Source organism: Perca fluviatilis, chromosome 21, assembly GCF_010015445.1.
Source record: "Perca fluviatilis chromosome 21, GENO_Pfluv_1.0, whole genome shotgun sequence".
Lineage (NCBI taxonomy): Eukaryota > Metazoa > Chordata > Actinopteri > Perciformes > Percidae > Perca > Perca fluviatilis.
The window spans coordinates 19495578-19510044 of record NC_053132.1 but is presented as its reverse complement, the minus strand read 5'-3'; the positions used below and the strand labels follow the sequence as shown (position 1 = coordinate 19510044).

At 41.0% G+C, this 14467-nt stretch overlaps 1 protein-coding gene across 2 annotated transcripts in view; it reads right to left on the bottom strand.

The window, feature by feature from the left end:
- Positions 1–14467, bottom strand: part of LOC120550748 (cytohesin-3) — a 34689-nt gene that overhangs the window by 4696 nt on the left and 15526 nt on the right. For both annotated transcript variants that reach the window (XM_039787532.1, XM_039787533.1), the window contains exons 4-11: positions 13660–13726; positions 13400–13518; positions 10617–10697; positions 10393–10505; positions 6511–6659; positions 6195–6306; positions 1653–1729; positions 455–526 (exon numbers count right to left, since the gene is read on the bottom strand). In XM_039787532.1, the coding sequence (XP_039643466.1) occupies positions 455–526; positions 1653–1729; positions 6195–6306; positions 6511–6659; positions 10393–10505; positions 10617–10697; positions 13400–13518; positions 13660–13726 (790 nt within the window). The remainder of the gene's footprint in view (positions 1–454; positions 527–1652; positions 1730–6194; positions 6307–6510; positions 6660–10392; positions 10506–10616; positions 10698–13399; positions 13519–13659; positions 13727–14467) is intronic.

The window sequence follows — 14467 nt, the reverse complement described above, 5'->3', positions numbered from 1 at the left end:
GGGAGACAACCAATTAAAAAACACATTATTTTTTCTCATTCGGTCTGTCTGAATCTGTATTCACCCTCTGTCTGAAACTCTCAGTTTAAGCGCCTGTCTCGCTTGTCCTAAAAAGCCCAGTCTATTCTGATTGGTCAGCATTTTTGGATCTTCCGCATCTGTGCTATCGCTGTCTCTACAGGGAATGCCTGTAACAGCACTGTAGCGTCGCTTTTTACCTATATATAGTATAGTTGTGACATCACAACTGTACAGAAGTCCTGACGGCTCGTTTAAAGGCACTGTTTCTAAATACAGACAGTTTTATATACTTTCACAGTACTTATATAGCACCTAGACCTGGTTTATAATTTTAAAAAAAGACATGGAAATCGCACTTTTTACTATATAGGTCCTTTAAAATAGATAAAGACAGATTCAGCAGGACAAGACAGTGTCTGGAGTTGCTGCTTACAGGTTTTCTGGGCTCGTCCACCTCTTTAATACTGAGGTTCTCCAGAGGAATAATCCCACGTGGCTCTTTATCCTTGAAACACATACAAAGACAACACTCAGCATCAACATATCACTCATTCAGTACATGTCTCTTATGGACAAAATCAGTGTGTAATAAGGGCGCAATGACATATAATGAAGAAAAGATCCAGCCCAGACAATATCCACATACTCACAATTACACATGTATTATTCAAAGCAAATTCAAAGTATGATTTGCATCAGCTACAAATTCAAAAAAAATAAACTACTAACGTCACAAATTTGATGCAGTGACATTTTTTTTAATGCTACATGTAGCACCTTTAGTTTCCACCGCAGCAAAGTTAAGTATTTTATCTATTCTCTCTACATTATATTGAGCCTGACAGCATCAAAGTAAAAATAAAAGGTGGTGATGAAAGCACACTTGAAGTTTTTATTCATCCCGGTCACGTAGGGGACAGCACTCATGGGAGATATAACCCTACACTCCCTACATTCCCTACATCCTCCATCCTCTAGCGACTGCTTTTGTGTCTGTGGGGCCAGATGTGAGGGGGGACCTTGAGGAACAGCCTCGTGTCCTGCCTGTCATCTTCCTACTAATGAGGGGGCACAGCAGGGGGGAGGAAATGCCCTGGGACAGCTGCTCACAGCTGGCTGTGTGTGTGCCTTTTTGAGTGTGTGTGCTGAGGGATTGGTGGATTGTGTTCGGAGGGGGAGGGGGTACTCAGAAATGGGGATGTGAGTGTTGGGGTGAAGCGTGGGGTGACAGGCAGCCGGTTGGGGGAGGCACTTGGCTTGCGGCTTAGCGGTGCCAGATGTGTACCGTAGACTTTGCAGATGTTTCCCATGATGCCTCATGTTAATTGCTGGAGTGAGGTTCATTTAGGTCAAAGGGGCTGCATCTGTTAAAGAGCAGAGCTGGAAGGCAAAGACCTCGTCTGTAACGTACGTACGTGTGTGTGTGTGTGTTTATTTGCTTTCTTACAGAGAGTGTAATGATGAGAAGATTGATACTAGTCATATCTGTGAGTGGTATCAATTTTCTCATCTCTCTTGGCAAAAAAAGCAAATTTTATGTAATGTCAAACTATTCCTTCAAGATCCACTCTGATCAATCTTTTTTTTCTGTTGGCAATCTGCAAAAAAGATAAATATTTGTGTAAACTTACTGTTGTGTATTCAAAGTAATAGAGGCAGTTGTCTGTCAGAATGAACCACCGCCTCTTCCACGTCTTCACCCTGCCGCCTGCAGAGAGAAAAAAAACGAAATATTTGAGTTCAAACTGAAGAGGCGACAGCGATTGTGCATGTAGAGGCTAACCTGCCCGAGACCTCAGCTCCACGTGCCACATCTGGTTCTGATCATCAGCTCTCTGCATTATTAGGCTCAATCAGAGGATGGATACTCCCTCCAGCACCCCCTCCCAGTCTCAAGAGATGGATACCTAAGAGCTCTGCAAGGCTTGTGAAAACTGTTCAACACAGTGTAACCTTCCAGGAGAAACCCAGACATGTTCACACCACATACTGTACACGTGACAACTAAAGCACGAGTGCACTCAACTTGTCTGACCAGTGGGAGTGATGGATTTAACGCGCTTGACCTCAGAGAAGTCTCCGCTGATATTTTAATAATAAAAAAACAGGCAGAAAAATGTAACGATTGTAGCAGAGAAGGTTTACATTTGTACATCTTGTATTACGTGTAAATACAAGAAGTCAAACGCTTTTTTTTTTTTTAAATGTATTATACAATTACACATCTGAATGTAGGAATTATATTAGGAATATCACCTTGTAAGAGACACAATCTCTCCATCTGCTTCCATCGTCAGATTAAAGTAGATTAATTGGGATTATTGGTTTGGTTGTTAATTACACCATCGGTTATGCAATTTACCTATGTGATCCAAAAAACATAATGTGACAGATGTCAATGTAAAGTCTGCAATATGTGCATAATGACGTGTTTGCTGACTTCACAGAATGAGCACAAAGCAGCCGTTACTGATGTAATCAATATGTAATGTTAACTTGACCCAGATTTTCACTCTATACTGCTCTAGCTAGAGTAAAATCCAACATCTATAGTATATTATTTATGAGCAATGTTTACTTTCAGATGCATCTGCTGCATTGTACTCATTAAAATAGAATGAGGATTTAAAATATAGTGTACTTTTGTTGGGTAAATACAAAATATAAGTTTTATTCTGCTACAGTCAGCCATATGGCAGGCTGGAGAGCCGTTTATCCCACTTAGCCATATGTTTAATTTCATCCTCAAACCTGACATTTATTATGGATTTCCGTGCAGGACCTCCCATGTTTGCATGTTTCTAATGCAGATTTATCAATGACTTATTTTTTTATGGACACTCTGCAGAGGGAGTGCAAATAACTGTGCACAACTGTCAGGGACTTACAAGTCTTGCATTACTCAATTTCCATAATTTGTATTATTGAACAGGATTAAAAAAAAAATCCCACAACTCTAATTTATTCAAAAGCTTATTTGTTGGATGAATCTGTAGTCCTCACATGCAGAACAGCCAGAATACTGCACACTGACTGGTCTTTCATCGAAGCTAAATATTGATTAGATGATATGTTTGTCAGTTTACATGCTGAACACTTTGCTGAGACAAGCCAGGCAGGGACAAGTCTGGTTATAATGCTTTAACATCACATCTCCCTGTTCCATGCACCTTAGTTCAAAATGAATGTGGAGGACAGGAAAAAGTAATTGCATCAGTCAACTCAACAGAGGTGCTGTTTTGGGACCCCTCCGCAGATAGTAGGCCTTCTGAAATATACGTATAAATAACTGTATTTTAAGACATGCTGTACGCAAAGGATGCTGATGGATTCAGGCATAGCAGCAGGCTCCTGGTTAATAATGTAGTGTAATGAGAGCTTATACAGCTTCACAGCCTCATAGCAGTGCAGTAATATGTCATATTGAATAACCTGACAGGCCAGCAGAGTTCTTCATCCAAACAAACAAAATGTGTTCCCCTCATTAAGCAGGGACTCCTCTGATGAATCTAAAATTAGCATGGAATTCACTAATGGGGAAAATTGGACCTAAAATGATGCAGGTGCGGCTGGTAGAATAGAGAGCAAAAGAAAAAAAGAGAGGAAGAGGAGCAGCAGCAGCATGGGGTACTGACGCCTGTAGGACAGGAACAGAGGGAGAAGAATGACAATGACAATAGGCAAGGGTCTCCTTTATTTCATTGCATGACCAGCCACGCAGCAGTAGGTACGCATTCCCACAGCAGCAGACTCAAGCAGCCCATTCACTAAAGCTGAGCATTCTGGTAGACAGCGACACAAGAGCGGTATGACGCGCAGGACTGTCTCTAATGGTGCAGAGCATGGGGTGACTGTTCAGCTGACCCCTGGGTGTTTGTTTCAGGGAAACAACAAAAAGGCAGAAAATGATTCATGTTGGAGCAATGCATGTTAGCCTTACTTTGAGAAAAAAATTCCAAAGCATGAAGCAGTTTGTTACGACGAATGTGATTTAGTTGTTTGGTTGACTTGCTAATGTTTTAAGGGTTCTCATATAAAATTGTGCGACTCCACAGCTGGGAAGAAAAAGTATGATATTTCAGGTAGTACACTTTTTTCACTTTCTTGCCAAGACACAGCTGAGAAGATTGATACCACTCTCATGCCTGTACGCTAAATATCACGCCAACATTACAGCCAGAAGCTTGGTTAGCTTAGCATAAAATAGCATAGCACAAAGACTGGAAACAGGTGGAAGCAGCACATCATATTGTTACCTTTGGACAGAGCAAGGCTAGCCGTTCCCCCGTTTCCAGTTACCAGCAGTAGCTTCATATTTACCAAACAGACATTAGAGCAGTATCAATCTTTTAACTCTTGTTTAACTCTCGGCTAAAAATGCTAAATAAGAGCATTTCACCAAATATTAAAACAAGTGCAATTTAAATCAGTTGTCTTGACCAATATGAAAGTTAAGTTGAGGGTGAAAGCACCCCTAGTCTTTAGTATAATTGTCAACTGCATTGCAAAACTGCATGCACCGCAACTACAGTAGTAGGTCAGAGTAAAATAAAGTAATGTTCACCTTAACGTTTGCTTCCAAATAAGTTTAGTTGCCTGATTACTAATGATTTGTTAATGGCCATGTGACTTTTCCTTCTTTATCCGGTAATCATGATACATGTCTGTAAAAAGAGCCAGAATAATAAATGGGATGTGGCAAATGGCACTGTGGTTTAATGTCAACAGTTATCTTTTAATGCGAAGGCTTCTTGGGATAAACGTGTGCTTTGTGTGTGCACCATCTGAGACGGGCCCTCTGCGTCATCCAGCCTTCTCCAGAGCCACAAGATGAAATGCAGCCAATCCCCATGCAGAGAGAGATCACTGACCTCGCCTTGCCTTAGAAATAATATATAACCCATCACCTCACAATGCTGTTCTTATTTGCCCAATAATAGCTTTGATACAATAAGCCAATTAAATGAGGCGGCTAGCATGTTCAGGGGCCCTGTGTGCTAAGGAGATAATGGCAGCCAATGCCAGTGTGAGGGCACTCTGTGATGAACCGGGAAAATGGACGAAGGAGTGTTACCTACCTCCTAATACAGAGATTTAAGAAGGAACAGCCATCACAGAACAGAATGAGAGTACAGAACAAAAGGTGAAAGGGTGAAAGGTTAGAGAAAGGGAGTGAGGAACAAAAACAACAAAGAAGGATATTGAAAGATATAACAAGCACAGAAATCACAATGCCAGAGAGAAAGAGAAGTTGAACGTGTATTCACCGAAAGGAGCATGCTTTAAGTGAGAGGAGAGAAAGGAGAGGACAGACAATACGAGACCAAACAAAGAGGAGAGGTCACGAGATGAAGTTGTGTCACAGATCCCTAAGCAACCTTATCTAGCACTATCATAAAGGTGGACAGTTTTCGGGCAAAAATGAGGCTACATGAGCAGAAATCATGAGCTAACTTAAGTTTGTTTTTGTAATCCAATTCAATGTTGCTATGAACCTCCCAAGTCTAGTGAGGCAGAAGTTTACCATATTTTAGTAAACCATCCGTTTCTTGAAAATAGTCAGCTCTCTTAACAACATGAATAACTTTGTAAGCTAGCTCATTAGCCAGCAGGCGTCTGTGTATGTCGTTTGTCCACACGTGTCCTACATTCACTTCATATTTTAGTTTGGTGTTGATGCAAAGCCATGCTAGCTGCTCTGTGAGGCTATACTTAGGCAACAGTGGTCAGTAAATGTTAACATTGGCATGCTAACATGCTCACAATGACAATGCTAACATCCTGATGTTAAGCAGCTGGCTAAAACATCAGGCTGAATCACCAGCAGAAAACAGGTAATGAGAACAGAAATAAAATGGCGTTAGCACCAGCAAACATTTCCTGTTAGTAAACATGTAGCATCCCAAGACAAACAGGGACTTAATGTTTAATTCGGCTGAAATTGACAAATTCTAAGTAAGATAAGCTACTTTTTAAAACCATTGTTGCCCAAGAGCTGTCGACCTCCAACATGGCCGCCTGAAAGCCCATCATAAACAACTAACACACAAACAACAGTCATGCCCAGGGAAATAAAGGGCACTGCTCATCAAACTGATGTTCGAAGCTCTGCTGACAAATGACAAATCAACATAACCAAGGTTACTTTTGTGACTCTAAATGCACATACATACCGAGCTTTAGGAGCCAGCCTTCTCTGTCGGGGTTGAAGAATGTGTGCGTCAGATCATTCCCATCATCCTCTGGGATTTTGAAGGGCTCATTTTTGATGCTGTCGTAAAGGTTCTGCAGAATGGGGAGGGTAACTATTAATCAAAACTCTGAACAATAAGGGAAATGCCTCATTCGCACACACACACACACACACACACACACACACACACACACACACACACACACACACACACACACACACACACACACACACACACACACACACACACACACACACACACACACACACACACAAACACACACACACATCCTCACCCTGAGAAGCTCCTCGGGCAGATCTCCTCCTTCATTGATGCCTCTGTTCATGGAGATAAAGCGCTCCACAGGGGGCTTGTCTCTGACGTTGGGGTTATGGAGGCTGGTGTTCAGCATGATGATAGCAAATGACAGCACGTAGCAGGTATCTGAGAGCAGCAGGAAGGGAATCAAATACATGAAAATACATAGCCAATCATTACAGCCAAGTCTTTATTTTCCTTTTGTTTTTCTTTTTTTATGGTGGACACGTACCTTGTACATTAGATATTCAACCAAATAGTTTTGAGCATGTGTGGTGTAACATTTTTCAAGTTTCAGTACATAACAGGATGTCATCATCAGCATATGGTCATAGTTTGTGTTCATTTCTATTTCTTCTTACATACACACAGCCTTCTTCTTTTATTGCTATTATAGATAGCAAAGGGGATTAGGATGTGAGCCATAATTCTTCTAAATGTAGATTTTCTTTGTAATTCATTTGAATGAATTTTCTCTGTGGCTGGTAAGAATGAGAAAGACAGACAGAAAAAAAAAACTATTTTACTAGTGCATCACTTTTAGACTCGAGAAGCCACGTTTTTTAAGAAAAATCATTTTGTGTGTGCGTGTGTGAGAGAGGGAGAGAGAGGTATAAGTGAGATAAAATGTAGCGGGGGAAGCAGGGTTTTAGTCTCTCCACTGTGAGTTAATGTTCAGACACACACGGGCCAGTGGCTGCCTGTAAATGAATCATTCATTCCCCTCTGTCTGTCTCCTCACTGACACACTTTAGTCCTGGCTGTCCTGCGCAGCCTATTGTCTACCCACTTACACACATTCTCTATAAAAAAAAATAGAGGAGCTTTGCACACAGTGTGTAATGGGGGGGCAAGAGGTGCTGCTAACTGTAAGAGGAATGTCAGGGTAATCAAAAAATGTATGAGCACGATGAAGCACTGAGAGAGACGGAAGGCTCATTCCATTGGTGATTAAAGATCCCTGATCATTTTAGGTTTGTATGGGCTGAGTGTTCAGTTGCTGCTACATACATGGATCTAAGCTGCTGTTCTGCTCTGTACCCACAACAACTGTCGCATACACAAACATGCACGCCTGCCTTTGCAGAGATTGTTAAATTGTCCCTTTCTGTAAGACATCCCATATTTCTAAAAAGTCCACACAAAATTTGAATTTGCTAAACCCATACCGAAGCAGGTAATCCATCAACTGAATTCACAAAACTTGGAGTATTCCCTCCATGCGACCACAGGCAACAATCTTGCACACAATACTACACAATGTACTGACTTTTGTAGTTGTAGGCTTTGTTTATCACAAGACTATATATCACTCAGCCAGGTTGAGTCTTCCTGAATAATGGATGTCTCTTGTTTGTTGCTGGTTGTTTACTCTGAACTCATTTGCTGCAGTGAACTGTGATCTGTAGTTAATCCTCAGTAAGCTTTAGTTACAGTAACTCTACTATGGCTTAATGATTGAAATGCATTTATAAAAAATAAAAAAAAAATTAAAAAAAACAGGCCATCACTAGACCATCCTAGACCCCCGGGCAGTACTTATGTTGGGACATTAGTCTAGGCTGCTTATCAGTGCATTGACTTTGTCCAACACATTGGATTTCACACTTTGCTCTTATGTATCCCAGGGGGTTCCTTTGCAGTTTCCAAGGGGTACGTGGAAAGATTAGCTCAATTCACTGAAAAAAAAAAACTGAAGTTACGATTTGCTTAAAAATGAAAAAAAAAAAATGCATTGAGCCTGCTGTAACATGAACACTGTTGTGACTAAAGGTCCTATGACATGCTACTTTTTGATGCTTTTATATACGCCTTAGTGGTCCCCTAATACTGTTTCTGAAGTCTCTTTTATATAGGCCTTAGTGGTCCCCTAATACTGTATCTGAAGTCTCTTTCCCAAAATTCAGCCTTGGTGCAAAATTACAGCCACTAGAGCCAGTCCCACAATGAGCTTTCCTTAGGATGTGCCATTTCTGTGTCTGTAGCTATTGAGGAGGAAGGGGGGGGGGGGCAAGGTGGAGGGTGGGGGTGTGGCCTTGACCAACTGCCACTTTGCTCGTTTGCAAGCCATGATGTCTCTTTCTCTTTCTCAAATTCTCTGGGCGGGCAAAGCAGAGAAAGGGGAGGTAACCTTGCTCCTTATGACATCATAAGGAGAAGATTCCAGATCGGCCCATCTGAGCTTTAATTTTCTCAAAGGCAGAGCAGGATACCCAGGGCTCGGTTTACACCTATCACCATTTCTAGCCACTGGGGGACCATGGGCAGGCTGGGGGAACTCACATTAATGTTAAAAACCTCATAAAGTGATATTTTAATGCCATGGGACCTTTCAGAGATAATTAAATCTTAGTAGCAAGAAAGCAGAGAAGTCTAAACAAAAGGCTAAAATTACAAGATAGTAAACTAAAAGGTAGTTGATTTAACGGTTAGCTAAAAGTAATAAATAGTTACTGTAGCTAGAAGTAATGAAATAAATGGTTGTAATAGTGATGTCTGTGAAGGGGGCTCTGGAGCTCATCTGACGGGCCTGTGGGGGTACGTTAGGGCTGGGCGATATATCGATATAAACAAATATATCGATATATTTTTAAATGAGATATGGAATTAGACCATATCGCATATATCGATATAGTTCAAATGTGATCCTTGCTCCCATAGATATGTCGCCGTGAGGTTCTAAACATACGTCAAAACCCGCCGCCATCTTGGAACAGGGGGCCGAAGCATTCAGATCAACGCTAAAGATGCCGGACTTTTGTACTGCTTAATTATGTTCGATAGAGGAAATGAGAAGAACAAACAGCATGGATAACATTTAACAGGTGACAATGTGTTTTATGATTATATATGCCGCTCGACCAGCAATCTGAGCTCCGGCGGGGGGGGGAGGGGAGAGCCCCGTGGCCGGGCCGCAGCGTCTCTTCCCCGGGCAAAAACACAACCGCCTCGCTGCGGCGCCCGGTCCCGCGTGATCCAGATCGGACCAGCCAAAGACAGAGTTGTGACCGGTAGGATCTTACACGTAGTCCAGGACGAACTGTATGTCGATATCGGCGGAAAGTTCCACTAAGTTTGCCGGCGGCAGGCGGACGGAGAGAAGCTACAGCGGGGCAGCGACCGTCTGCGGCTGCAGGATCTGGAGCTCAGTGCCCGTTAAAATTACATGTAACGCTTAAATACATACAGAAATAAATAGTGGAGGAATGAGCCTGGACATTTCAGTCTGTTTAAACTTCACCTTGAAGCAGAAACTCTTTGTTCAGAATGGTGAAGTTTCCGTTTGGACTCAGATCTGTGAACCGATCATAATAAATTTCTTTGTTTTGTAGTCGATAGTTCATCTTTTAGTTTACTTAAGTGAAAGCAGTATCAAGTGGAAGAATGGGACTATAACCTAGGCTTACAGGCATGAGGCATTACATTTTGAACAAAGTAGATTATATTAATATCAAAAGCTTAATTGACCTTTGGAACGAATCACAAATAGCCTATGGAGCTTTGATTTCAAAAAAGTTACTCCTGTTATACAGTATTTAGGTTTACATTTTATTGTTATTTGAACAGCTGAGCATTTAATCATGAACCAGGTGAAGAAACCGGTTTATTATTTATTTGATTTTGCAACTGTTTCTATGAAACTACTTGTGACATGTCATATTTGATTTGGGCTTTGACTGAACATTTGCTCTCACTTCGCGGAAAAAATATCGGGATATATATCGTATATCGATATTCAGCCAAAATATATCGGGATATGACTTTTGGTCCATATCGCCCAGCCCTAGGGTACGTCATACAAAAAAGGTGGGGGACCACTGGTTTACGGTCTACGACAGTAGCCTGCTTTGTGTCTGACCTGTCGACTGGAAGACTCCAGCGTTGCACTGGCAGTACCGCGAGGCAAACGCCTCCATCATCCGGTCGATCTTCTGGGCTTCACCTGGCAAACGGAAACTCCACAGGAACTGCCTACAATTAGAGGGAGAGGAGGGGGTTTTCATCTGTAATCCCACCGGATGCACATGACATAGCTGTTGTAGCTTTTTTCTGCTCAGAATTTGAGTTAATCGTTCTGCTGACCGTAGTGCTTGGACCAGATTGAGGTCTGCAAACTCGTGCAGCTCCACAAAAGCTTGCAGCACCTTGATGTTGAAGTCATCCCTGGTGGGGAAGAAATACAGATGAGAAAAATCACATTTCCAATATTATTCTATATCTCTAAGTCGTTACTTTGTTATTTCTAAGAACAAGAAGACCATCCAGAGAAAATATAAGATAATTCTGAACACAATGTGAACCCAGAAGACAGGGTGGAAGAAAAAAAATAAGATTTAAGAAAAAAATAAGCATTTCTCAACCTGAATTCCAGTTTCTCAGCATTCCTGTCATGTTTGTGCCTTTATTCATACCGGGCGCTGAGCGTGGAGTCTGGAAGCAATTTAAACAGCTGGCCAATGTGGTGTGTTTTTGCACCCTGAGGGGGGGAAACTGTGCGTTTGACTGATGAAAAACAGCTAAAACCAAACCCACACAAGGCTTCTTTTAGTCAGAAGTTTGCTTGGCTATCAGAGGGTTTTTTGGAGGAAAAGTCAACAGCTGCTCTCATGCTGCGGCCACAGTTTCTCTGATCATGTTTGTTGTACATCAGGGGCCATGATCCTGATCCTGTATCGTCTTTGTGCTGTGTATTGTTCAAATGATGCCAGGAATTTTCAGGCCTTTTGTGTTTTTTTTTTGTGGGGAGAAATTGTGGAAAGGTCTAGAAGAGTACAGCTTACAGGAAACAAACAACAAACTTGTATTGCAATAACAGTCTTAGATTATTTGGACGATGACCTGGGGGATTTTCTTCTTCTTGTACCCTATACTGGCATCTGCAGCCAAATAAAATGAATCCTGTCCTATGAGGGTTATATATAAGTTTATTGCTATAGGTACATTTATTACAAAGTGACTTGAATGTGGCCTGCTGTTTGTAAAATTGAAATTGTGTATATATATATATATATATATGTGTGTGTGTGTGTGTGTGTGTGCTGTGACTAACAAAGCTCAATTATACAGGAACAATAACAAAGGTCTGGTAGCGTAATGGGAGTCAATGACCCACTCAGCCTGCATCCATCCATCTCCCACTATCTATCCACCTTCTGGCTATTTTTCTTCTTCTTCCTTTCCCTGTGTCCCTCTCTCTGTTCCCCTCTCCTCATCTCCCTCTCTGCTCAGCACGTAATGGTGCGTTCCTGCTCCTTGAATAAGCTCAATTAGTGATAATTACTGAGAATAAACCCTTAGCCTGTGTTTAGTGTGATTTCCACTGGGTAGGTGGCCTCTTTGATGCTTCTCCATGAATAAAGCCTGTTGCCAACAAGAGGCGTCCCCAGAGAACACCCCCCCCCTTCCCCCAGCTCCTCCTAAGATAATACAGACTGTGATTTCCTGCACAGTGCTGCTTTTATTTAGGATCCTCCTTATAAGATTAAACATTTTGCAAAAGAAGAGCTTTAAAAAAAACGGATAACATAACAAACTACATTGGGTTTTTCTTTTATAACCTTTTATAAATTCTCTTTATTACCATGTTTGCTACGTCCATCTCTTTATACCCTCTTTAAAAAGACAGTAACATTTGGTTAAAGTATGTAACATTTGTTATATTTTATAAAAGTATATAAAACAATTGAAGTATACTGCCAGCCTTAGAAATGTTTGAGATTCTTATTTTCTCTCTTGTTGTGACATTTGCAGTGCCAATCGCTCGCTGCTCTTTCTGCTCTACACCTCTGAAAGATCACATGTCAATCAAAGAGTGCAGCCAGCCTTTTTCCTTTTTCAGCTTTTTCCCTTAGATTTTCTCTTAATGAAATAAATATTTTCTCCAGGCACAGTCGTTCATCAATACTCATGCTAACTACCTCCTAGATTATCTACTGTAGGTTCTGCAGTGCATACAAACTTTAAAGGGACTCTTATCAAAAAGGTTTATTTATATTATGTAGTTATGTAAAAAAAAGGAGGAAAAAAATCTTACTATTGGTTGATATATCATGATCAGATTTTCTAAACTCTCAAATATGGCCTCAAAAATCCAGAGAAAGTGTAAGGCTATAAAACAAATCACCAGAAGTATAAAATGCATCACTTCCTGTTCAATGGAGAATTTATAATGTAAAAAAGGTGAGTGTTTAGAACAGCAAATGTAATGGCTGATAATACATTTAAATGATTATAGGTTGAATCGTTGCTTTGTGCTTTATCAACTGAGGATAATGAGGAGCCAAATGGACATGTAAGAACTAGCATGGTGATTACTATAAAGTATCAACAGGAGTTTCTGTGTTAAAGTCAAAACATATTTGAATTTAAATAACCCCTTTCCAAATTAGAAATTTTAAAATGAAAAACAGATGAATGATAAATCAAGCTCTGGTTTAGTGCCTAATACATTTGGGACACTAAGCCTTTGATGTGCTCCCTCTTGCAGCTCCCTTTTCCTGGTTTTTGATTCAGTGTATTTTGTTCCTGTACGCCTCATACAGTATGTTTAACTATCTAATCTCACCCTCAGATAACACCATCCATCTCACTAGCTGCAGGACTTCCTTTCGTCTTCATTATCCAGCAGTCTGGCCTGAGATGTGAGGAGCTGGATGGCCCTTTTTTATTGCATGGGTGGACTATGACAAGACAGCCACACTGACTCAAAGATTTATATGTGTGTGTGTGTGGGGGGGGGAATCAATCATGCTCTCCCTCATTAATCAATAAATCCAGCCTGAAATACCCTTCTCTAATCACAGAGTGAGCATAAATCTGATATAAGGAGGACTTTCTCCTGCAGCCTGATAGATGCTCTGTCTCACCGCTCGCCCAAGTAGTCTCCGATGACGGTCTTGTTGAGGCCCTCGCCTTTGTAGAGGAACTGCGCGATGTCTTCGGGAGTGTGCTGGAGGAGGTCGTTCTCCAGCAGGAACTGGATTCCCTGGAGAGGAAAAGGAGACAAAAGGATGGCTTTTTTGTCTTAATTGAGGACGGATGATGGAAGTTGACACACCAGAAGAAAATCATTCCCTTCAAGGCTACAGAGACAGTGGACGCTGTCACTGTACAGGACACACGGTACCTTCTTTGGATCCATGTTGAATTTCTTCCTGCCCATGGCGATCTGTTTGTTTCTCTGGGATGTTTTACTGCAAAACAGAAGCAAAAATATAGAGATTTAATTAGGGTTAGTTACACTGTAAACAAGTACCTGAATGTCCAACACAACAACATACTTTATTTATAGTCGCAACTGGGAATATCATTTCCTGACACATCTGTTCTATCCATTATATGTGCATGCTTTTGCCTAAGAATAAACATGTGCACAGAGATACGTGTTGTACGTTGACTGTTATTTGTTTTATGCAGCTGTTGGTTAGAAAACATACACTGTCTAGTCAATAAGTCAATATATGATCTATACAAACAACCAGGTTGATATGGCAACCTAATATTGCTACCATATAAAGTCAGATCCTTCCCAGCTATGTCAGCCTACACCTTTGTAATGCAACTGACTTTGACATCTCTGAGCTAACATGCAAATCCCAAACTCAGCTAAGATAGAGGCAATGAGTCAACTAAGAGCTATTACTCTGGTGCTGGCTATTAACGACTGAAGGTCAAAAAAAAAAAAAAAAAAGAGCGTTATTTAGGGCTGTATAGGTGGCAGAGGTCATGTTCTTTTTTTTTCTGGGAGTTTTAGTGACTTGAGGAGCAGTTTGCATTCTACATATTATTCTCATGGTTGTTTATTTAAAGGCTGGTAATATTTTTTAGATCCATTATAAACATGTATTGCTGCCAGTGTGCAGAAGGCTCTGAAACAGCTTTTAGACTATCATGTAGAGAAACTTTAGTGCAGAGTACTGCCTTTAAAAGAATGA